General features: G+C 38.7%; 2 protein-coding genes across 3 annotated transcripts; both read left to right on the top strand.

The window, feature by feature from the left end:
- The first annotated feature begins 958 nt into the window (after nucleotides 1-958).
- lin52 (lin-52 DREAM MuvB core complex component) lies at nucleotides 959-10,156 on the top strand. Its single transcript, XM_055038870.1, has 6 exons — nucleotides 959-1,000; nucleotides 2,212-2,286; nucleotides 2,372-2,409; nucleotides 2,514-2,580; nucleotides 2,668-2,751; nucleotides 9,806-10,156. Exons 1-6 carry the CDS (start codon nucleotides 982-984, stop codon nucleotides 9,859-9,861), a joined length of 339 nt encoding a protein of 112 aa, XP_054894845.1. The 5' UTR covers nucleotides 959-981; the 3' UTR covers nucleotides 9,862-10,156.
- Nucleotides 10,157-14,343: 4,187 nt separating this feature from the next.
- vsx2 (visual system homeobox 2) lies at nucleotides 14,344-21,717 on the top strand. Of its 2 annotated transcripts, none has more exons than XM_055038064.1 (5): nucleotides 14,344-15,072; nucleotides 15,298-15,382; nucleotides 15,779-15,902; nucleotides 20,381-20,561; nucleotides 20,829-21,717. In XM_055038064.1, exons 1-5 carry the CDS (start codon nucleotides 14,649-14,651, stop codon nucleotides 21,143-21,145), a joined length of 1,131 nt encoding a protein of 376 aa, XP_054894039.1. In that variant the 5' UTR covers nucleotides 14,344-14,648; the 3' UTR covers nucleotides 21,146-21,717. The 2 variants fall into 2 exon arrangements, with proteins under 2 accessions (XP_054894039.1, XP_054894038.1); XM_055038063.1 differs by having other exon boundaries at nucleotides 20,766-21,717.
- Nucleotides 21,718-22,790: the final 1,073 nt, after the last annotated feature.

The raw sequence follows: 22,790 nt of genomic DNA, 5'->3' as shown, positions 1-22,790 counted from the left end.
GCAAACTGGCTCCATTTTTTTTCAAACCAAAAACACTTCAATGTGGATTTTGTCATCAACAGGGTCTTTGACATAAACAACAAATTATCATTATTTTAAGATGTGCAGTTAAAAGTACTTTGCCTTGTCAAAGTATTTACTCTTTCATTTTTTTCACATTAGTGTTTGTGAACTTTACTGGATTTTAATGTGACAGACTAAAACAAAGTGGTGGATAATTGTAAAGTGGCAGGAAAACTGTTCCTGCTTGACAAAATCTTTTATAGATAAAAATGAAAATTGTGACATACATGTTCTCAGACACACCTGGAGCACTACTTGACAGAAACACCTTTTGCTGCAGTTAACAACTGCAAGTTTGTTGGTAAATCTATCTAAAATCTTTGCACATTTAGGGGGATATTCTATTTTAGTTTTGTCTGTTTAGGGTTGTTCTATTGCTGGAAGGTCAGATTCTGCCTCAGTTTGAAGATTTTTGCCATGTTCTTCTAGGATTACTGTGTGTTCAGGTCTGCTATCCTCATTATCATTGACCATTCTTCTGAGGAAGGGAGAATGACATGCAGATGTAGAAATTCAACTTTTTATTTTAAGTTTGTTGGAGCATGGATGTTTACAAACGTAAGAAGATATTCGTCCCTTCTAGACTGGAATCCGGCAACTCTAGGCTATCTTGTAAAATCCCAATTAAATGAATTTGAGTTTGTTTGTTTTTTGATATTTTTGTAATTGTCAGAATATTATATGGGACAAAAGAGCTGTAATTTTTTTATTATAAATAAATACGCAGTTCTAAGTGTCATGTGAAAAAAAATCGATTAAAGACAATTGTAAACTTCCACTTTCTGTAGAAACTGAAAAGCGTCAGTGTGGTTTAGAAGTGATAGTGCGACCCCATGTGGTATGTTTATAAAATGCTTTGCTACAGAGTGAATCACGTTGCAGCCATTGGTTGTAATTCGTCACGTGACCATTCTGAAAATGGCGTCTCCGAATGGAGGTAAATTCTAATTCCTTACACAGATACGTTGCGAATAATTCGTATAATTAGCATTTCTAGGTTCACTAAAAAGCTCATAAATATGATTGTATTATAGTTCGACGCTCGGAGATGAGAACGGACGGATGTTAGCGGGGTATTCTTGCTGTTTTGAGGGATTATTCCGTTGGCCAAAGGCTCCACTCACCCCAGAGGTGTTTGTGTCCAGTTTCAAGGAAACACATAGCTGGTTTAAACCTGCCGGAGAAAAACAACGTTTCAGCTCATATTTTAAGTGCTAGGATATTCCATAATATTTTATTTATCAAACGTTACTGGCTATAACTATGTTAAACTTTAGAGTTTTTAAAACATACGTTATATTCAGTTTTGTTTGACAGTCATACTAATCAAACAAGGCTTGTATAAAGACTGTCTCGTGTAAATGTTCCTTTTAAAAAGATACAATCTTAGAGAAAATGTTAAATTTCCAGATTTAACCGTAAAAATTAAAATTATTATGCAGTTTATATCTCGCCGTTCATAATAAATGTAAACACGAGGAAATACAAGAAAACCGGTGTAATTGTTTTCTTACAATTACAGAAATTTAAATTTATGTATTTTCTTCTATACAGAAACGAATGATTAAATTGATACAATAACATTCCAATCATATTGACAGATTAAATTCAGTGGCACAATCCAATTTTGTCCTAAATAAACAAACTAATTCAGATCATGTGAATTGGTCAAAAGCTAAGGAAGCCCAGACCTTTTCAAGTTGTCTATTCTTCCTGTTAAGCAAGTAAGCGGTCACAGCAGAAAGGAACAACTCTCTTTTAACTGTAGGAAACAAATGCGTGGAGCTTGGAGGACATTTTTTTTACTGTTTATTGTGTGGTCTGCCCTTCTTGTCCATAATAGTTTACATACATCAATTGAGAGATCTCACAGCACTGTTAATGTTATGTACATGTATTGTAAAAGTTCTAAGTTAAAGACAAATATATTTATTGAATGAAATCTTCCAAGATAACAAAAGAAAAATTACAAGAGGAAAGAATGAAACAAAGAAGAATTGCATGAATAATATTATTCTATTGTGGAAATTTTATGCAGTGAGGTTTGAGCAAATTTCCAAGTCACAATAAAGTTTTAACAAATATGTTTGAACGTTTTCTGCCCTGTATGTGTAATATAACAAATTGAGAGTTTTTTTGTCTTCTCAGGAGATGATTTTGAGTCTTCTTTGCTCAGCTTTGAGAATTTGGACAGAGCATCACCAGACTTATGGCCAGAGCAGTGTAAGTCATCCTTCTGCTTTTTCCTTTCCTTTATTTGGTCAGAATTTTTGCATTATGCTTAACCACCTCATAACTTCTCACACAGTGCCTGGTGTTGCAGAATTTGCTGCATCTTACAAAAATGTGGGTTACTTCTATTGGTGATATAAGAAATTAAATGCATGCATAAAATATGCAAACAAGGTTTGTTTTCTGTCTAATTCTGTTTTTTCATCGTTTCACTGTAGCCCATTACAAACTCACCCCCTAAGTGGATGGCTGACCTAGAGAGTGAGGACATTGAAATGTTGAAAGGTAACATAAATATCAAATTCTGTCAAGCTGAATCTGATTTAGTTGCATGTTTTTAAGAGTTCCTAATGTCCTGCCATCTCACTGCAGAACTGGGCAGTTTGACCACAGCCAACCTCATGGAGAAGGTCAAAGGACTTCAGAATCTCGCTTATCAGTTGGGTCTAGAAGAGTGTAAGTGCAGGAATAACAAAAAAAAAAAAAACATCAGTCTAAACATAAAAACTGTCAAATTTGTTTAAACTGTTCAAATAAGTTTGATTTCCTCTCTTTTTTATGCAGTGTCACCACTAGATGGTGCTAAAAGCTTTCACATATCTTGACGTCTTTAATTTCTCCTGAGCTCCTTTAGATCAGCGGTTGAGCTCACACATCCATGCTTGTCATCCAAAAACTGCAAAGTTATTCAAACTTTGCAGTTTACAATTCGCATTTCTGACAAATGACTTAAAAAAAGTCAAAGACAAGGCTTTGAAACGGTGAATGTAGGTCAATCTTGTTAGAAGCAAAAAGAAAGGAAACAGGAGCAGAAGGGGAAAAAATGTTGAAGAATTTGATAGACGCTAAATCTATTTAATCTAGTCCCTCCTACCTCTATTGCCATAATCCTTATGGAGTATGGATTAAAGAGATGTAGCTAAGTGCTCATCTGATGATGCAAAGAGGGGGGAAAAAATCAGTATGAGTTTTGCCTGTGAAAGAGCACTTGCAGAAAATTGTATTGCTCTTCAGGCTTACTTTGATGAGGCATATACAAGATATTAATACCACCTTTTGCTGTATTACAGCTACAAACTTTAGAGTGTTTAATGGGGATTTGTGTGATAGATCCTCACAAAGTTGTGAAATGGGAAGGAGATGTGATTTTTCCAAATGTTTCCCAAATAAAAATGTGGAAATTGGTGAGTGCATTTATCAAAATGCTAAATGCTATCCTCAAAATGAATAAATAAATACTCTAAGCTTTAAATATCTACTCAGAATTGCAGTGGTGGCAGCAACATGCTATGGGGAGGCTTTTCATTAGCTGGGACAGGAGATCTCAGATATGTAAATGGAGATAAATGCAGTGCAGTCCTGGAACAAAATCTGTTAGAGACTGCAGAAGATTGTAAGGCGGGATGATGGTTCATCTTCCAGATGGTTCTAGACATGCAGCCAGATCTACAGTGGTACAATTTAAATTGCATCACATTCATGTGGTAGAATGCCCCAGTCGAAGTCTTGAGCTTAATCAAGTTAACAAGACATGCAAATTGTTGTTGATGCTGCTTTTCATTCTGCATCTGTGAGGTTGAGACATTTTGCAGAAGAAGAAAGTGCAGCTTGGCACAATAGATAGAAATGTCTAACAGAAGTGAAAAGGCATTAAAAGTGGTTGTACAAATTATTGTCTCGGACAATTGTCTGATGCAAATACAAACCGCATTTTCAGATTTTTATTTGTAAATAATTTCCCTTTCACTTCACAAATATTTATTATTTTGTAATCAAAACCCTATTTAAAAGTGCTCAACTTTGTGTGGCACTGAATGCATATTCACGTTTTGTACTTCATAGGAGGTGACCTATTGCAGTAAGAGGGCTCATTAGCATTTACAGAGAATTATGCATACTGGATTAAACCCTCAGAGCTTACAATGTATATATTTGTAGTCTTTTGTGAAATCCATGGTACTAATCAGTTCAGAGATGTTTTATAAGTGGTGGAAATGTGTATCCGATTGTAATCCGGAAGGTCTGCAGCAATAGCATGGGGTAAGTCTATCATTTATGCTGTACATGTCATGGCTGCACAGACCCTTTTTTTGCAAATTCATTTAGTTGAAAAATTATTTAATCTCTTTGACTTTCCTCAACCAGAAGCAGCTTGTAATCTTTCTGGTATAAAGATGTTAGCTGTCATGAGTGCAGGACTGCAGGCTCTGCAATCATGTCATGTTCTTCGGGACGGCGGGACACAATGATGGTTATTATTGGTGTCAGAGCAGCCCTGTAATCGGTGCCTGTTTAATGCTCTCTGGTTTAATTTTCTTCTTTTCCTGGCTGTCAGGGGAGGCCCTGTAAATCTCAGCCACTTTTTCATCATGTTTGTGCACTCTTCACCGCCCGTAAACACACTCGCTCTGCCGAGGCACAGCAGAGGGAGGATAGAGGACAGGATTTACTGCCCCTCCCCCCCTTCAACATGTGGATCATTAAAGAGAAAGCTGGTTAATGGACAGAGCACAATCAAGCACGAAAAACTCATCCACCCCACTGCAGAGATGAAATAGTCCCGAACTGTTCGGCTTTCACTTTTGCTTGCTGTCAGCTGTGTATGTGTAGCAATACCACGAATGAAGGACTGAGGAAGCACATAACCTTTCATTCACTGCCACTTCCTAGACGTGGCGAACCGACGCTGGCCCAGTTTGTCCCTGTGGGACCGGACGCGTGCCTCGTCCTCAGGCCCCAGCTGTTACTCCACCCCATGATGAATGCCCCAGCTGTGGGCCGCTGAGCGTGGGCATCAAGCCCCGAGTCTCTGGGGAAGACGTAGCGTCCTGATAAGTGCCGCTACTGGAGGTAATTCAATGCTGACTGTTCCCCTGGGATGTGCTGAAGAGCCACTGAGCTGGCTGGTTAGGTGCCTGCTGAGTTACTGGGCTCTGGCATTTCCCCACTTGTCAGCTGAAGGTCACTGACTACCAATTTAATACTTATTTCATGTGCTTCTATTTTATGCCAAAAAAACAGCAGAGAAATAACAGTGCAACTGCAGTAAATATTATTTACATTTAATTTGTGGATTGGTAACTATGGATTCCATAAGCGACAAAAATGCTGCTTTATTAAATGCAAAAATCATTATTATATATCTATTAAATATAAAAAAAATAATTCAGTAATTATTTATTAATTTTAGGGCTTCTCTTTAGTTGGGAAACTATCTGATTTTCCAGATCTGGATGATCAGTAAAGGAATAGTTAGTGGAGAAATATTTGTATTTTCTGTCAAATTTGTCTGTCCACCCAAATTTTGTCTTTTATGGCAAAACTAAAAATAAATGACAGCCCTAAATTCATAGTGAACAACTTTTTCTTCTTTAAAATGACATAGAAATGAATGGAGAATACTGTAAATTAAAGTCTGTAAAATATTGGTGGTGATGAATGGAAAATGTGTAATATCCCTAATTCTGGATTTTGGTATTCTGTCAAAATTGATTCATTTATCAGAAATCATTTGAGGGTTTCCTGTACATTGTGCTTGAGAAACCATAAAATGAAAAATCTTTTTATTATTGTAAGATGATTTTTTTTTCTAAAAACGTTCAGCTCAATATTTAATCCAAAATGATGACTCAGTGAAAATAAAATACTGAAAAAAAAATATTTTGAACAAAATAGCTGTTGCCAAATCAAACAATTCCTATAAAAACATGTCATTAAAACATTTTTTAGTAATTTCTAATTGTGAAGTGATTCAGTGCATCCAGAGAGCACCTGTTGTGCTCTGGTTCCACCCAGCACCCATCCAGTGTGACCCCTGCTGCGTCTCCCTGTGTGAAGGGGAGACTGAAGGGCACCCTGCCTTGACAGCTTCTAATGGGCCCGTGTTCTCCATCACCTCCTTCTCACCCTCAGGATCAATCTCCAACCTATTAGGAGTCATGCCGCTGCTGAATATGATTGCATTCACAGGGCCCCATTCGTACTAATGTGTCTCCATCAATCCATCAGGGCGGGCTGACTGCAGGCCGGCCAGTTATGAAGTGCCTGAGCTGACAGCAGCTGAATGAGAAGCAGGGTGTTGCCTCCCTGCCAATGCATTCCCTTCTCCTCTCTACTTTTCCACGCACTCATCTCCATTGTGTCTCTTTGGGCTCAAACATGGCTTGTACTATTGTAATTGTTTTAAAACCATAGATTGCGGTTTTTATTTGTCACCTCAATTACATCGGATAAACTGAATCGGCTCCACCGACTTTCTGCAGCTGGATCAGAAGAGTTGGATAGAGCATAACATGCACACTCTCACACACTTCTCCTCAGTCCCGCCTGCCTCCCGCCTCCCTGAGCAGATCGGAAATGACATCTAATTTCCATAAAGGCATTAGGAATTCATTGGATTTTCTTTCCCAGCTAATCATAGCGCGGGTGTAAAACCTTTTAGGCTTTTTAATGAATGATTTTTGACTGATTGCCTATTAATAAGGACACCTCTTGAACAGGCGCCGGCGTGGGCAGGGGTTGGGTGGTGCAGATGTGTTTGTTTTGGTGTGTGGATGTGTGTGTGAGCTTGTCAGCCAGGCGAAAACGCATCGGAGGAGGTGAGGAGGGGGGAGGAGGGGTGGGCCTTCTCGGTTGGGACATAAAGAGGAACCAGTGGCTCCCCTGGGAAATCACAGCTCGTGTCTGCATCTTAAATATCCCCGTGAAGTATCAATAAGTGGGTAATTGAATTTTGAACACAAACATGAGCGTCAGGTGTATGTGTTGCGAGGCGGGGGAGAGGGGTGCTGGATGAGTATGTGTGCCTTCAAGTGTTTCCACACTCAAGTGTTTGTGCGTGTCATCTCATCCGTGTCCCCGGGGACGAGGGTGGTGAAAGAGGATGTTAAATCCATTAAATAAAGCTTACATCCCATAATAGCTGAGCACCACTCAGAGATGGGCAGTGGGGGTCAGATATGTCCTCTTTATGCTTAATGAAAGTGAATTGGAGCAGTCGGGGCCGGGGCCGGCTCCACTTAACCCGGTTGGTCATCTGTCTGAGCAGCTGACGGCGAGGGGGCGGAGGGTCCGGCAGCTCAGCAGGAGCGTGCCAGAGCAACAGGGTGGGGCGGTTTTTGGAAACTGCAATGATTACTCTCATTTTATACACAGGGGAGCATCAGTGGGGGCTGCGAGAGCAACACCCAGATCACTTGGCATAAAAGAGGGGAAAGTAAGATGTTACACAACTGTGTTCCCTCTGCATTTGCATTTTATCCACCTGGGATTTGCTAAATGAAAACGATTCAGCAGCGAGGAGCAGAAAACTGCAGAAACGTCTGAGCAGCAGCATAAGGCTTCTGGTGATTTCTGTTCAGATTAGGGGAAACGGGCAACATTCGGAACATCCTCCTGGCACCGTCTAGCTGCTGCAAATATAGGTTAATCTTTATTGTTGCTCTGCACCAAGCACCGCCTGAAATCCTCTACCATGGAGAAATTGCTGTGGGAAATTAGGAATTATCTTGAGTGATTAGAAGACATACTTTGTGTTGTTGCTTGGAATTTAACCAGTTAGAGCTAAATGATAATTAGATGGCAACAAATCAGCAGGACAAGGCGATGGCCGGCAGAATCCATGAGGTGTAATTTAGTATGGATGGCAGTCATTACAAGGTGCTGATTAACTTAGTGCAAAATTACTAATTGACCTTTCTAATCAACTAAACAAATCTCTAAGTCCCTCTAATCAGTATTGATCCCTCTGAGTGTATGACAGAATCGGTGTGTTTGTATTTGTGTTTGCTGATTTAGCGTGGGTGTCTAATTTTAAACCTCTATGTGAAACATTTGTTCAAAGAAATCAAACTAACAAAATTTATTTGTAAGATTTTCTCATTTAGTAAAAAAAATATGTTTTTTCTACTTTCTCTAGAAATAACGCTGACAAAAAGAAGCAAAAAAGAAATATGCACAATAATTTGACTGGGCAACAAGCCTTGTGTTTTGTGAAGAATTGAAGTAAAGTTGGTCTCAAATACTTTTCAGATTGTGCTTGATCAAAACTATTAAAAAGCCACACATCCTTTTGATTTCACAATTGTGCACAACTTTGTGTCGGCATATCACATGAAATCCAAACAAAATGCATTAAAGTTTGTGATTGCACTATGATGTGGAAAAGTTAAAATACTTTGTCAAGACTCTACATGAGCCCATATTTACTTTAACAATCACTCTTAACAATATTTTGCAGAAATACGTTTGAGTGAGTCAGTTGCAAGTTTGTTTTTGACTTGTGGGAGGATAGCCTGAACTATATTTAATGAGCAGCTCAGTTGGGTGACAAATCTCTGGAGGTGTGACACGGCTTTGATCTATTTTATAGTTTAGACCCATCATTAGATGGAAAAAGCACCAACAAAAGAAAAGTCATGACCTCCTGGAAATCAAAAATATTACCCTGTTAATGTTTACTTTTTCAAATTTTAGCACATAAAAAGATGTGTGACACTGTCGCGCTGACAATTTTAGGGTCACCCCAGTATAATTGCTTTCCCTCACCTATTTTTAATGACTTCATTTCAATCTAAACCACCTCCTGGATGTCCAGAAGTTGGTAATGAGTTTGTTTAGGGTGATTTGAAGAGACAGCAAAGAGCAAAATGAATTCATCCCATTCCAATTAGCATCATCTCTAACCTCATGATGGACACCTCAAGGTGACAAACCCCCACGCCCAGATGCACCATTACCATTCCACCTTGACCGGCTCATCTAAATTAGTAAAAGCTTTGACTTTTTCATCAGCCGCCGCGGGCTGGCAGCGGCAAGTGGAGATCTAATTACAATCCTTGCAGCTTTCATAAAGGTGAATGTTGCTCCTGCTTTAAAGAAAAACTCTTAAGTTTGTTTTGGCATACAAGAGCTGCAATTTGCTAAGAAAAATTCCGTTTCGAAACTGTGGAAGTGCCTAAATGCTGATCCTCATATGTTTGTTTTTTTTAAATAAATGCTTAACCCAGATGATGTTTCTCGAAGGTTTATAATGCAGATGCCTTCTAAGCCCTTTAAGTCCCGGTAGACTCAAACAGATTTGTCTTTGCCAGGAAGACATCGATAGCACTTATAAAACGAGACTCATGATGGACGATTCCTTCCATCTGCAATGGATATATATATATAACTAAAACTGCAATCACAATATCTAACTACGTCCAATTTTATGTTTTTTATTCCTGAGTGAACAGATGTTTGTATTAATTGCGTTCCTGTGTGGCAGTAGACATGAGAAACATGCTTTGCATGCTTAACAGCTCCACCGATGTTATTGGAATTGTAACTTAAATTTTTTGATTCAATTCAAACTTTATTAAAGACACAATATCCTGAATATCCTGATTCAGAGATTAAATAATCTGAAAAGGAAAATGGAAAAAACATTTTCTGTACAAGAAATTGTCAAAGAAGTAGTGGTTATACTAAACCTGCTCATTGCTGATAATTGATCTTTTGCTTTCTTCTCCAGCCAGGGAAATGACCAGAGGAAAGTTCCTGAACATACTGGAACGACCCAAGAAGTGACAGTGCATTTTTCAAGCAACAGGACTGACATTTAAGATGACGAAGCATTTAAGATATCTGTGCATTAATATTTTTTTTTAGAAAGATATTTGAAAGCCGTTACTGCGTTCAGTTTAACTGGTTAAACCCTCAAACATTTTGTCATCTAGATGCAGTCCCTTTTCACTAATCTTTTTCTCTCTTAGAAAGTTTGATCAAATCAAATGCTCATTATTTATTCTTCTCTTTTAAATATTAATTTCATTTTTGTAACTCTTTAACTTGTAAAATAAAGTTTTCAAATGAAAAGAGAAAATATTTGTTTGTTCTTTGTTTAACTCGAGTTTCAAAGTTTAATAAATGAAGGATTTTAATTAGAGCAATAACAGCGTACGTCAAAATGCAGCACCTTCCTCCTGTCCTCATTGAAGAGACCCAGATATTACAGTTTTACCCAGCCCACAAGGCCTCGCTTTCTGTTTAATGAGCTTTGGAAGCTGGGTCCTCTACACAAAACATTGCGTAAAAATAATATTACTCATTGTGGCCGTGGTTAATAAGAGTTGACATAATTACGAGGACCATTTCTTTTCTAATTAGCACACTTCAGCGTTGTCTGAGGCTGCGGCCGGGCAAAAAAAGGGAACCAGACAGGCATGGCGAATGGGAAACAAAAAGAAGTCCATCCGCTGTAATTAGGTGAGACAATGGCTCGGATTGTTCTCGGCTGGAGATGTCGCCGGGGCTCTGCCTGCTCACTCCCCAACAACTTACACTTCTCCCTGGGCCGCTAATAAGCCCCTAATCGTCCTTCCGATTCACACGGACAGAAGCTGCTCCGTCCTCTGCAGCTTCACCCCCTGCCTCTCACACGGACCCTCGCTCACCTCTCTGGAAAAACAAACACTGCCTTTGGAAAGAAGCTTTATGGATATTTCACATTTTGTCACGTACAAGCAAGAAATTTCAGTGCATTTACTTGGGATCTTTCTTTAATATAAGAAAGTAGTAAAAATGAATATGCACCTAAATAAAGTGCCAGGAGAGAGCACAGTGACTCTCTAGGAGCTGCAGACATCCACAGCTCAAGCGGGAAAATTAATTAAGACAGCTGGTAGTTGTGTATTCCCAATCTGAGGTTTTTCAATGCATAGTATGATTGAAGCCAAATATAAAGTTTTCTATTATGACCTATAGCAAACATAGAAAGTGTTGAGTCAGACAAAACTAAAACTTTTTGGCCTTTTGGAGCCTGTGTGGAGGAAAATTAACACTAGACCTCTGTATGAAGAACACAAAACGAAACTTTTAAGTTTTATTATCCCATGCACGGAAAATATTGATACATAGAGGGCAGTGTGGAGGGAGACTAACCCTGCATGTCAGCTTGTTTGCATTTCATTATGTTTAACATGGTGGTGGTAGTATCATGCTGTGGGGAGCCTTTTCTTCAGCTGGAACAAGGGAAACTTATAAGTGATGATTGGAAGGTGGATGGAGGATGTTGTGAAAGAGGCTGGTGAAGATCGATGGGTTGGGGGTTCACCTTCCAGCGTTGCAATGGCCCAGTCAAAGTCTAGACCTAAATCCATCTGGTAATTTGTGTTATTTAAAAACAAATGTTTCTAGAAGAAAAAAAGCATTTTAATCATCTAGATTCCAGAAGCCATGTCTTAATATTTTTAATGCACACCAAATTTTCGATTTTCTGCATAATCCACAAACAATACCTCAAGTAAACTCTGTGGAAGAGATTTGAATCCACAAAGGGTCTGCTAATTCAAATAAAACCCTTAGTATCTTAAGTCTGCTAATTGAAAGTAGATTATAAACACGTAGTGATTTACGAATCGCTCAAAAATTGTCTTGCTGTCACCAGAAACCGGTTGCATGTTGACACTTGTTGGCGCTGACTGAGGCGCATTGATCAGTCTGCTTTCTGACATCCCCAATACGACGCACGCACCGGTGGCTCGCCTGTCACCCGCAGCCAAGCGGCCCCCTTCAGGAAAACGGGTCAGCCCCCGCAGAGCTGGTCATCCATACTGGAGAGAGAAGGAGGGGGGGATTAGTCCATCCATCCATATGCAGAGCGTCTGGCCTGACCTCACATGCCACCGTGCCCCGACAAACGTCAATCCGATGAGCCCCGAGCCCTTAAATTAGCTGTCAATTAGTGCAAATTAATCAACTCCTCGCCTAATTAAGCAATGCCAACGGGCAGCTACCAAACATGCCGTTGTCGGGGGACCATGAGAAAGCTGCGGGGCTTGCAAACTGTCTGTAAGTTGTGGAGAGGGGAGAGCAGAGGGGAGGGCTCGCATCACATCACGCCCAGCTCATGCTGACGTTTTTTTCCGCCTGACTCGGCGCTACATGTTGGCTGTCATCGGGTTTCCTGGACACTGTCTCAACACCGAGAGGTTTGACTCAGCACCCGCGTCTTAGCGAAGAGTTTTCTGTTGTTTTCTGAGGCAGAACAACAGTAGCCTATTGTGATCTGATTAAAATGTGCAGATCTGTGCAGCTTTAACCTTCCCTTAAAATATGAAGCTTATTTTTAAACGATTCATCAGGCGCTTTCGGCACAGTAAGATACCTGATATGCATTGAAGTGGGCGACTTTACTTCATACTTTTTAAAAATATGTTAAACTCTTTGGCATAATGCGCATGCGTTCCCTGCAGGATGGAGCCTGGAGAAGAAAAAAAAGGGAAGTTCAAAAGGGGAAGTGGCTTTGGTTCATGGGAGTTAAAAAAAAAAAAGGAATCAGCAGATGTTTGCTTTTTAATCTGCAGCCGTCCATCAGATCTTACAGATCTTTGATGGGCAACCCAATCTACACGAATGACTGAACTAAATCCCCCCTTAATCTAGAGCCTTATTAGGAAGCCTCTTTCCTGCATGTAAATCAGGCTGCATCCATTTCACAGAGGACGGATTAATAGAGAAGAAAACGGAAGGAGAAAGCGTTCCGCCATAAACAAACAAAACAAACAAACAAATAAGCTGTATGGATTGCAGGAAGAGTGATGATGGAGTGAGAGGCCTTCTATTGCACACCCTCCCGTGTTAATAAATGACTCCATCCCAACAGGCTGATGTGTCATTAGCATATCCTAATAACATTGATTTCTTCATTAATAGAATTTCCACTAAATAGGCCCTAATTACTTTCAACTGGCTAAACACTAATTGCAGCAGCAATATTTTTTCTTCTTGTTAATCAGTTGCTTCTCTCTCACTGAAAATATGGCGATTCAGGGTTCAGGCTGCGCGCTTGGGCAAAAACACTTTTACAGGCCATTTTAGTGGATTAACTGAACTCAAACTGTGTGGCGGTGTGAAGACTTACTCTAGAAGTGGCCTGATGCGCATGCGTTTGTTTATCCTTTGAGATATTATTTAACAGCACCACTGTTGTGAGACATATAAATTGTGTGCAGTAGCCTAAATTAGAGTGAGAATAAAAATACACAATTTATGCATTTTTGTTTATATATAAAAAAACAACAATAGAGACTTTTATGTTTTTTGGTTCTTCCATCTTTTAATCGACAAAAAATACTAACTGTGCACCAGGTCGATTATATTGCCCTGACAATGACGATAATTATTAGCTTATTATTGTCAGTAGACAATGAATGTTTTTATGTTTTTTAGATTTTATTTCAGATTTACCATTGTTGTTGAGTTGTTTCCTATTATTATTATTATTATTATTATTATTATTATTATTATTATTATTACTACTACTACTACTCCTACTACTGCTAGCAGTAGTAATAATCATTTTAATGTACATTATGTCATATTTTATTGATATATATAAATATATATTACTGATTTTTCATATTACTCTATTATGGCGGTGCTGGTAGAAATTGTGGACTAACAAATATTATTTTGGCTTTAGAATTTAGTTTCATTATTATATAGGCTATTTAATATCTGCCAGTTATTATTATTATTATTATTATTATTATTATTATTATTATTATTATTATTATTATTATTATTATTATTATTATTATTGCTGCAGCTGTTGCTGTTGCTGTGGGATTAGCACCATGCAGCACTGCGTCCATCTCCACACCAGCTGTCGGGTTTTTTTTTTTTTTTTCCTTTTTTTTTTTTTTTTTTTTTTTTTTTTGAGGTGGGCCTTTGATTCGCGTGTGATGAGTTTCCCGGAGCATCTGGAGATCAATTATCCATCCGTGTGAGCCGGTGGTTGGGCACATAGATCATAGTAGGCTCTGTCTGTGTGTTTATATGTGTGCGTAATGCATTCCGCGAAAGGCAGATTTAGAGATTGAGGTAATTTTCTATAAACCTGCACCATTTCAAAGACACTGTATCGGGAGGAGAGGGGAATAGGTTTAATTTGTTCTCATTCACTCACGAGCTTTCAAAGAGAGCGTCCAATCTATTTAATCTGATGCTGTTTTTCTTTTCTTTCTTTCTTTTTTTGACGTTGTTAGTGTTACTTCAATTCATTTTGGGTTTATATATATTTTTTAAACCTTTGATTTAGTTAATCTATATTTTAACTGAAGCTGCTCCACACAGTCCTCAGAAAAAGGCAGCGATGTGTTGGAGAGGGCGTAATACATCCATGATCCACTGGAATCCTGAATCCTGGCAGCTGATTGGCTGCGTGGTGCAGCCTCCTGTTGGGATGGACCTGTTGGATAAAAGGACCATTTTCTAAACGACGGTGTGGGACGCAGAGGATCATGTTCAAGGAACCCTCCTGTGAGACGACATAATAAAGAAATATATTTTTTCGAGGGCCATCCAAAAGCACCATGACGGGGAAAGAGGGCGCAGTGCTGTCGGAAAGTTTAAATCACTCAGAGAAAACGTCTCTGGGTGCAAATGGAGGGAGCAACAGCCAGCAGCCGAAAAGCAGCGCCAGCCACCCACCGACCAGGTGCACCGGCTTCGGCATCCAGGAGATCCTGGGGCTGAATAAAGAGCCGCCCTCCATTCCGAGGAGCCCGCTGAGCTCGCTGCCGGCAGGGGCGCACCTGATCGCCGCCAGGTCTGTGCTGGGCCCCGCGGCCGTCGGTGTGGGTGTCGGGATGGGATTAATTGGCCCCGGTGGAATTCCGTCGTTTTACAGCCAACCCGCTTTCCTGGAGACGGTGCTGTCAGACGGTCAGGACGTCCACCTGCAGCACCACAGCAGGAGCGTGAGGCCGCTGGACCCCAGCCAGTCTGCCAGCTCAGGTGATCCACGGACACTCATGACAAATCCTGCAATGATGCTGCGACACGGATGACAGCTGTATTAGTCATTAACGGAAAATAGCAATTATTATTATTATTATTAGTAGTAGTAGTAGTAGTAGTAATAGTAGTAGTAGTAAATATACTTTTTTCGAAAGTGTTTGCAACAATTTATCACAGTACTCCAAACTGTCCTTAAATCCACCTCTCATGTTTCTAATCCAGACTCCGAGGATTTAAGTTCAAATGAACGAAGACACACGAAGTCATCTATAAACCAGAACAAGAAACGCAAGAAAAGACGCCACCGGTTGGTGCTATTTTTTAAATTAGTCTATTTCTATATTTTTCAAATACATATCTTTAAGGCAGACAAGACTGATTGCTGGCTAATTATTCGATTAGATCTGTTTTACTGTGAATTTCCCCTATTAAAGAGAAATTGATTATAGTTTTCTGTTAAGTATTATTATAACTTATTTAACCCATATTCCAAATAATTTCCCTTTTAAAAAAATCTTGAAGTAGCAAGATCTCAACTACTCTTCTTACATCGAGTTTATAAAAAAAATAAAATTCTATCTTTTTTGTCCAAAACGTAAAAATAATAACAAAGGAAAGCTTCAATTTCATGACGTAAACCAGGATTTTGCAGAACACAAATGCGATTGCAGCGAATATTCACAAGCATAACGCGTTTCCACAGAACTATATTCACTTCCTATCAGCTGGAGGAGCTGGAAAAGGCCTTTAACGAAGCGCACTACCCGGATGTCTATGCCCGAGAGATGCTGGCTATGAAAACAGAGCTGCCTGAAGACAGAATACAGGTAAGAATGGCAGCTATTTCATGACAGTGTTTATGAATGTCTTTAACCCAAAACCATCCTATGTACTTGCTATTTAAACAGTTTTTGGTTTGTTATTAATTTAAAAAAAGGATTTATTTTATTTCATTGGGAAAAAATTATGAACAAAACACCTATTAGCATTGATTGCAAATGTTATTAAATGTGGTAATTTATAATTGAGCTATTAAGTGACAAAAAAGTCAGTAAATACATGGGAATTTTATAAATCAGATAATTCTGTTCAGGTGAATTGTTATGGTAAAGAAGTAACTGGTAGGCAACTGGAAAATTAGGGTAGTGTATATAAGGGTTAGGGTACTTTTGAATATTGTGTTTTTAAAATATATTTATCAATCAGAATTTTTTTTAAACTAAATCACAGTGAATAAAAAAAAATACAGGAGTGGTTGTTATGAGATGTTATCACTGTGAAAAATTAATCTTACTGTAATTTTTTTATTGTTGAATTGTAAATACCTGCTCTTATTTATAGACACATTATCTTTAAATTGAGAAAAAATATAATGTTTATTTCAAACTGATGTAGAAATGCATTCATGTTAAGTCAACAAAAATAAAACTATTTTGTATTTTGAAATTGCACCATTAAAAGGTATCAAGTAATGTATAATGTGACTTTTTTTGAATGTGTAACATGATATCTCGTGATATCACTCAATTTGTTATATTAGTTTGTTATAGGTAAGCGAAGCTTATATGTCCAGAGCTTCGTTATCTATGAATACAATTTCATTCATGGCCCCAAACCCTACATTTTTTGATGTCTCAATTGTTTCTGAGGAGCAGGGGGAGGACAACGGCTTTGTAGCAATTAGAAAAAATCCACTGATTTTCATTGACACACTTTCAAACATGCTCAAAGAGTAAAATATGTCCTTTGGCAACACAATTTAATGTTCCAGTACATTATTGTCACTGTTCTTGATAAGAAGCAAACAAGTGTATTTAACAATCAAATATTTCTTAATCAAACCATTTCTCCATGAGAACAAACTTTAGAAAGTTTAGCTTAATGCATCATTTTCAGTTTTTCTCAAAAATTAAAATCAAATGATGTAAAATTATCTGTCTTTTTAAAATATTGTCACAAGAACTAAAATAATAAAACTGATGTATTTTCTAGTTTGATGTTTTGATACGTAATTGTACAGAAAAAAAATTACTCTTGTATAAAATGCGCACATAGAATATTTATTTGTATTTAAAGTTTAGTATTGTTGAAGTCATCTGCTTCGAAGTGAACATTTAGAAAATGTTTTGCTTGTAAATTAGCAAAGAATCTGAATATAAGTTGAATACATTAAAGTAGGTATATTTATTAACCAGAAAAACTATAATCATGGTTAGATACCTGCTGTAGGGTCTTACATGTTTACATGACACCTACTGGGATTTTGGGTCACATTAATGAGAAACGTTTAATATAAAGTGATATTGCTCTCTACCCAGAGCGTCACTACCATGTGAGTGCCATGAGTACCCACATGGAAAGGCAGAAAGCATGCAATTTGTTTCCCTAGTGACTTTTCTATTGCTTTTTTGCATGACTTTATGAAGCGTTTTTTTTTTTCTATTTGTGAAAAGACCAAAAATAAATTTTAAGGCTTCCTTGGCATTAAGGGCACCTCAGATTAAGACAAGGATGACGAACAGTGAAGTTCTACTTTAATTACAGACGCAAATCAATTTTTGATTGTTAAACATTTCTCTGAGACATATAACTCTTTATCAAAATTACTGTTGTAATCTCTCCCTTTATCTTTATCTATTTGTCTCTCTATACATCCTTAAATATATAGCCTTAGATCAGATCAATGTGATTCTCATATGTTACACTGTAACATGTTTGTCTTTTAAGAAAGGGCTTCATCAGGAGATTGGATGTGTGTTTGGGTGTGGGTTGGATTGCAGGAGATGTTTTCCATCTCCTGCAGTCTACATATAGACAAACATGTCTACATGTTACATGTTTGTCAACATGTAATCTGCAAGATCAAGTCATGTATCAGGAAGTAAAGAAAAGTCCCTTGCACAAAGGACAAGTGGAGTCCCTTGCACAAAGGACAAGTGGAGGGGCAGCATTGGCTCCTGTTTTAATGGCACCCTGGGTGAGAACTTCACCTTCTACCACCCCACATACAAACATATGCACCACCACCACCCCTGGCAAAGTCCCTTCTGCAAAAACAGATATATTATATCTACAGAAATATTCAACATATCAGAAGCATCAAGGGACTCATTTCATCCAAATTTGGCCATTCTGCTTTATATATTTTTGCTTTGTTGCTTTTCTAAATCTAAAGTGGTCACAGTTATATATAAAAAGGCAAAACAAGACTAAAATGTGGGTGCATACAACAAATTAAAAGTTTTCAGAAAGAGAAACACGTCTCCAGTTCACTGTTGATTGGTCAACAGTCTAGACAATCAAGATTTCCAAAAAAAGATATCATTAGATGTATTCAAAAATCCCCTATAAAGACTGTTATGAATCTCTATTCTATTTTTCCTGATGAGGCTATTTTTACTAAATGCTTGTACTACACACAACACAATTTAGGCACACATTTCCCTCTGATTGAATAAGAAATGGTTTCGCAAACAACTCACAAAGCTTTGCGTAAAAAGCGCCCCCTTGGGCCTTGCCTCCCTGAGCGGTGAGCCATATTGGACAATATTAATACAGAAAAATGGGATCCACCCTGTAACATAACCATATTATCCGATATTAGTATTCTTAATAATGAATGTTTATACATTGCATTAACATAAAAATGTAAATGCGGAGTTCATTTTTCCATCCTCCTCCTTTAAATCAGTGTTTATGGCATGCTGTTACATTTGTGTGGGGGGGCCACAGGTTCCCTCTCATGCTGCTCTGGTGTTTGAGGGAAAATGGTTCCCCACACAAATCGATCACTTTCGCCCCTTTCCTGCCTGAACAAAGGAGGCTCTCCTCCTCCCCCTGCAGCAGCAGCAGCAGCAGCATCTTCGCCAGGACAGATAATCTCTCATCAGGCGCAGTTGGATGTGAAACAATTTGTTCTCGGAGAAGGAGCCGCTAACGACCTAATCAAGCTATCAAGGCGGAAGAAGATTGCGGTGTGACCTGGACCCATCCATCTGCCGGGGCGCCTTTTTTAATCTCATTCTCATTAGGGGGCTGCAACAGTATGGCCGCGAATAAATAATAAAAGGGAAATAAATAAATAAGACCGGGCCTGCTTCTCTCCTGGATAAAATTAACACCCAATTTTCCTCGTTGAGTGTAATTAGTTAAATCAGACGAGCTCGGGAGGCTGGCTCTGCTGCTGCTGCTGTCGATGGAGAGGCGCAGGGAGTTCAAATGAAATAACTACATTGAATTTATTAACGCGGGTCAATAGCGCTGCTCCCCGGAGTCCCGGTAGTTTAATTTCCCGTGATATTTGCCCGCCTGCCCGCCATCGATTGGGCCTGAAATTAACTTATTTTTCAATCAGCCCCGGCGCGCCTCTGGGTCGCTCCTCCTCGACGCTTTTACGCACTGGCGTCTTTTGAGGAGCAGAAAAGCGATTTCTCGGAGAAAAAAAAAAAAATCTTGTATGGAATAAGAGTTATCATCAGAGGTGTTTGGGGAGAAAAAGCATAGACACGGTTGATCTTTTTGTAGTTGAATATTAAATACACGCCCCATTTGCTGCTTCTTTTTCCGCCTCCTTCCTCTTTTCACAAGAACCATCAAAAGTGTATATCAATGTTCAACACCTGCGTGTTGTGTCACAGTCCACTCAGGCTCTTTGTCAGCTGACACAGAGCCTGCAGAGGCTTCACCACATGCTGACTGGAGCTAATAGTGAAGTGTCCAAAACAAGTGTGCCTCCAGAAAGTTTTCAAAGGGCAGCCAAAGATTATCAGGGCTACTGATAATCTTTGGGTTGCATGGATCACTTTTGTTGCTCTTCAGTGGCTCATCTGATTATGGATATAAACGTTTTATGTCACCACTAGTGGGGATGACTTATCCCTAATAATGCCATTTGTGTGCCATATTGTGCTTTAGGGGACAATACTTGGATCTAATGGTTCTTATGGAAATCCTGTGACTGAGCGATGTCACTTTTTGTTGTTGTCTAACATGAATCTCTTGAGATTTCTTTTCATTAGTTTCACTTTCAGTCCTGTTCCTGGTGATAAAATAAATCTCTAATGGCCTAAAGTCAAAAGAAATTGATCTCTGTGTCTTGTCATATTGCAAGAGAAATATTCAAGTGTTTGAATGACCCAGTCAAATCCACTCCTCAATCCAACTAAGAATCTGTGGCTTGATTACGACTTTTCTTCGACTATCTCAAGCTCAGCTTGAGCTTTTTGGCAAACAAGAGCAGCCAAAATAACCTTCAGATGTACAAGGATGATAAATATTTATCCAGTGGCTACCTTTTCTCTTGTAGGTATGGTTTCAAAATCGCAGAGCTAAGTGGAGGAAGAGAGAGAAATGTTGGGGTCGCAGCACAGTGATGGCTGAGTATGGGCTGTACGGAGCCATGGTGAGGCATTCCATCCCTCTGCCAGAGTCCATCCTGAAGTCTGCCAAGGATGGTATCATGGAGTCCTGTGCTCCCTGGCTTCTGGGTAAAAATCTTCTCTCAAAGTTTCTGATATATCCTTCTCACTACCCTCATTCAGAACTGGAGGTTGTGCTAATTTGAGGCACATTTAATGCACCTCTTTGTTATTTCCACATTACACCCAAGCATGACCCTAACTCCAATAACCCAGTAATTCATTGCTGTTGTTATATTCTAAACCAGAACTATTTTTGCTTGCTATTTTCAGTCCAAGATGGCTTACCAGTGAGCAGACGTTATTCTAAATCTGAATACCCGCAACTCTTTACAGGGATGCACAAAAAGTCCATAGAGGGCGCAACTCCTCCACCAACAGGAAAGTGCGATGCCCCGCAGCAGGCGACCGTTCAGATCTCTGAGGATGCTGAAGTGGAGGAGAAAAGGTCAGAGGGCAAGCCCGTCATTTCTAAAGAGGAACTGAGAGAGAACAGCATTGCTGCACTCAGGGCTAAGGCTCAGGAGCACAGTGCCAAAGTTCTGGGGACAGTTTCTCATGACAGACTGCTGGAGGGCAAACAGGAGATCCAGGTGGCTGAAGAAAAGGCCAGTGATCTGACCAGTCCAGAAAAGGAGCAGAGAAGTCCCTAGAACCAATCCAGAACCCAGAGACTGTTGTAGTCAAAAGTGACTGCAGTGGATTAGCTGCGTTTAGTTTAAATCTGGATTAACTGACTTGGATTTCCGCCCTTCACTGACTTCTCCAAACTGACTCTCATCTGGACTTGAGAAATGAACTTGTTGGTTGCTACCAAGAAGATTTAAATGCACTTTTTAAAAATGTATTTTCAAACTTACTTCTGTTTCTTCATATATTAGAGCATTTGACAGATTAGCAGCAATAGACAATAATGTAAATAGACCTCACATTTAGAAACAGCCAGATGAGTAAAGGCTTCTCAACTACATTAATTGCAACCAGTGACCTATAATTTATTTCCTGTCTTTTATTCTGTCTGTGCTTATACAATTATTAAATTGAAGCATTTTAGAGGAACCGTCCCATTGGCAGTAAGAGAAAGATGTTGTCCTTTATCATCATGTATATAACTGATATATAAATCTTTAAAATATTGTTCATGTAGTCTTTAAATGTAAGTGTTTTTCATTTCATTATGTATAAGTCAAAATTGAAAACATAAAATAGAAATTGCTTTATTAAATCTGTTTCTGATGTCTGTTTTATTTCCCTTTTTTCAGTAAAAAGCATATTTGTGTCTCTCTTTGCTGACGTGAAGTTATCACAAGTGTGGAGAAGCTATTTGTTGCGTGATGCTCTGCTTGCGTTAGTCATTAGAAGATGGTCCACGGCTGCATGCTTGGGTTAGCCCTCTATAATCTGTCGCAGTTGAAAGCCCTCGATTTCAGATTAAATAAGGGGAGCAGCGCTTTTGGGAGATGGGAAAGAGAATAAACGCCTCAAAGCAGGGTCAACATCTGCTTAAATTCAAATGACTTTTTTAGATGCTGAAGCACAAGCTGTTCATCCTCTTATCATAATACTTAACCCAAACAACTTTATTTGTTGGCAGTCTTTACTGTCTTCTGGGTGTTGATAACATTTTGAAGAGGGACTTCTAGGACATTTTTAATTAATAATTGTAGCTAATAGGGCTTCTTAATAGCTCAAAACTGATTTTCTTTTCAATTAAGCAACTGGAAAGGGCAAGGGAGAGATGTTAGAGTGTTCATTCATGTCTGAGGAATTAATAGTGCTTAAAAAAGGAAACATGAAGTTGGCAAATAAGTTAAATTTAGGGTTATAATTAATGTTATGAGGGTGTATGGTGCCTATTTACTCGTGGACAAATTATCTTATCGATCTTATGAAATTAGTCTTATCTAGCAACTCAAATAATCTCTTACCAGTTATTCTCATCTGATTAAATGTAATCTCACCTCATTTTATCATGTCATCTCATTTATTATTGTCTCATCTCACCTTACTTCAGCTCATCTAGACTTATCTCGATCTTAAACCACTCAGTCCCACTCTTCATTACATCTCTTCTCATTTCATTGCACTTCACCTCATTGCATCTAGTACAATATAATTTCACCTCAGCTCACCTCAAGTTGCTAAATTGAATCTTATTTCATTAAATTTTTTCTCATCTCCTCTCAGTTCAATTCATCTTAAGTCTCATCACATTTCATCTCACCAACTTGCATCTCATGTAATTAAGTTGTTAAATTGCATTTCATTTCATTCACTCAAATCATTACAGCTAGTCTC

This window comes from Poeciliopsis prolifica, unplaced genomic scaffold (genome assembly GCF_027474105.1).
Source record: "Poeciliopsis prolifica strain line A6 unplaced genomic scaffold, Auburn_PproV2 SCAFFOLD013, whole genome shotgun sequence".
Taxonomy (NCBI): domain Eukaryota; kingdom Metazoa; phylum Chordata; class Actinopteri; order Cyprinodontiformes; family Poeciliidae; genus Poeciliopsis; species Poeciliopsis prolifica.
Note: the sequence above shows the minus strand (reverse complement) of the source record. Positions and strands in the feature narration are given on the sequence as shown.

Coding starts and splice junctions, on each gene's coding strand:
- lin52 (XM_055038870.1), top strand. Junction 2,287..2,371: donor AGACTTATGGCCAGAGCAGT/GTAAGTCATCCT, acceptor CTTCTCACACAG/TGCCTGGTGTTGCAGAATTT. Junction 2,752..9,805: donor TCAGTTGGGTCTAGAAGAGT/GTAAGTGCAGGA, acceptor TTTCTTCTCCAG/CCAGGGAAATGACCAGAGGA.
- vsx2 (XM_055038063.1), top strand. CDS start 14,649: ATGACGGGGAAAGAGGGCGCAGTGCTGTCGGAAAGTTTAAATCACTCA. Junction 15,073..15,297: donor CAGCCAGTCTGCCAGCTCAG/GTGATCCACGGA, acceptor TTTCTAATCCAG/ACTCCGAGGATTTAAGTTCA. Junction 15,383..15,778: donor CGCAAGAAAAGACGCCACCG/GTTGGTGCTATT, acceptor GCGTTTCCACAG/AACTATATTCACTTCCTATC.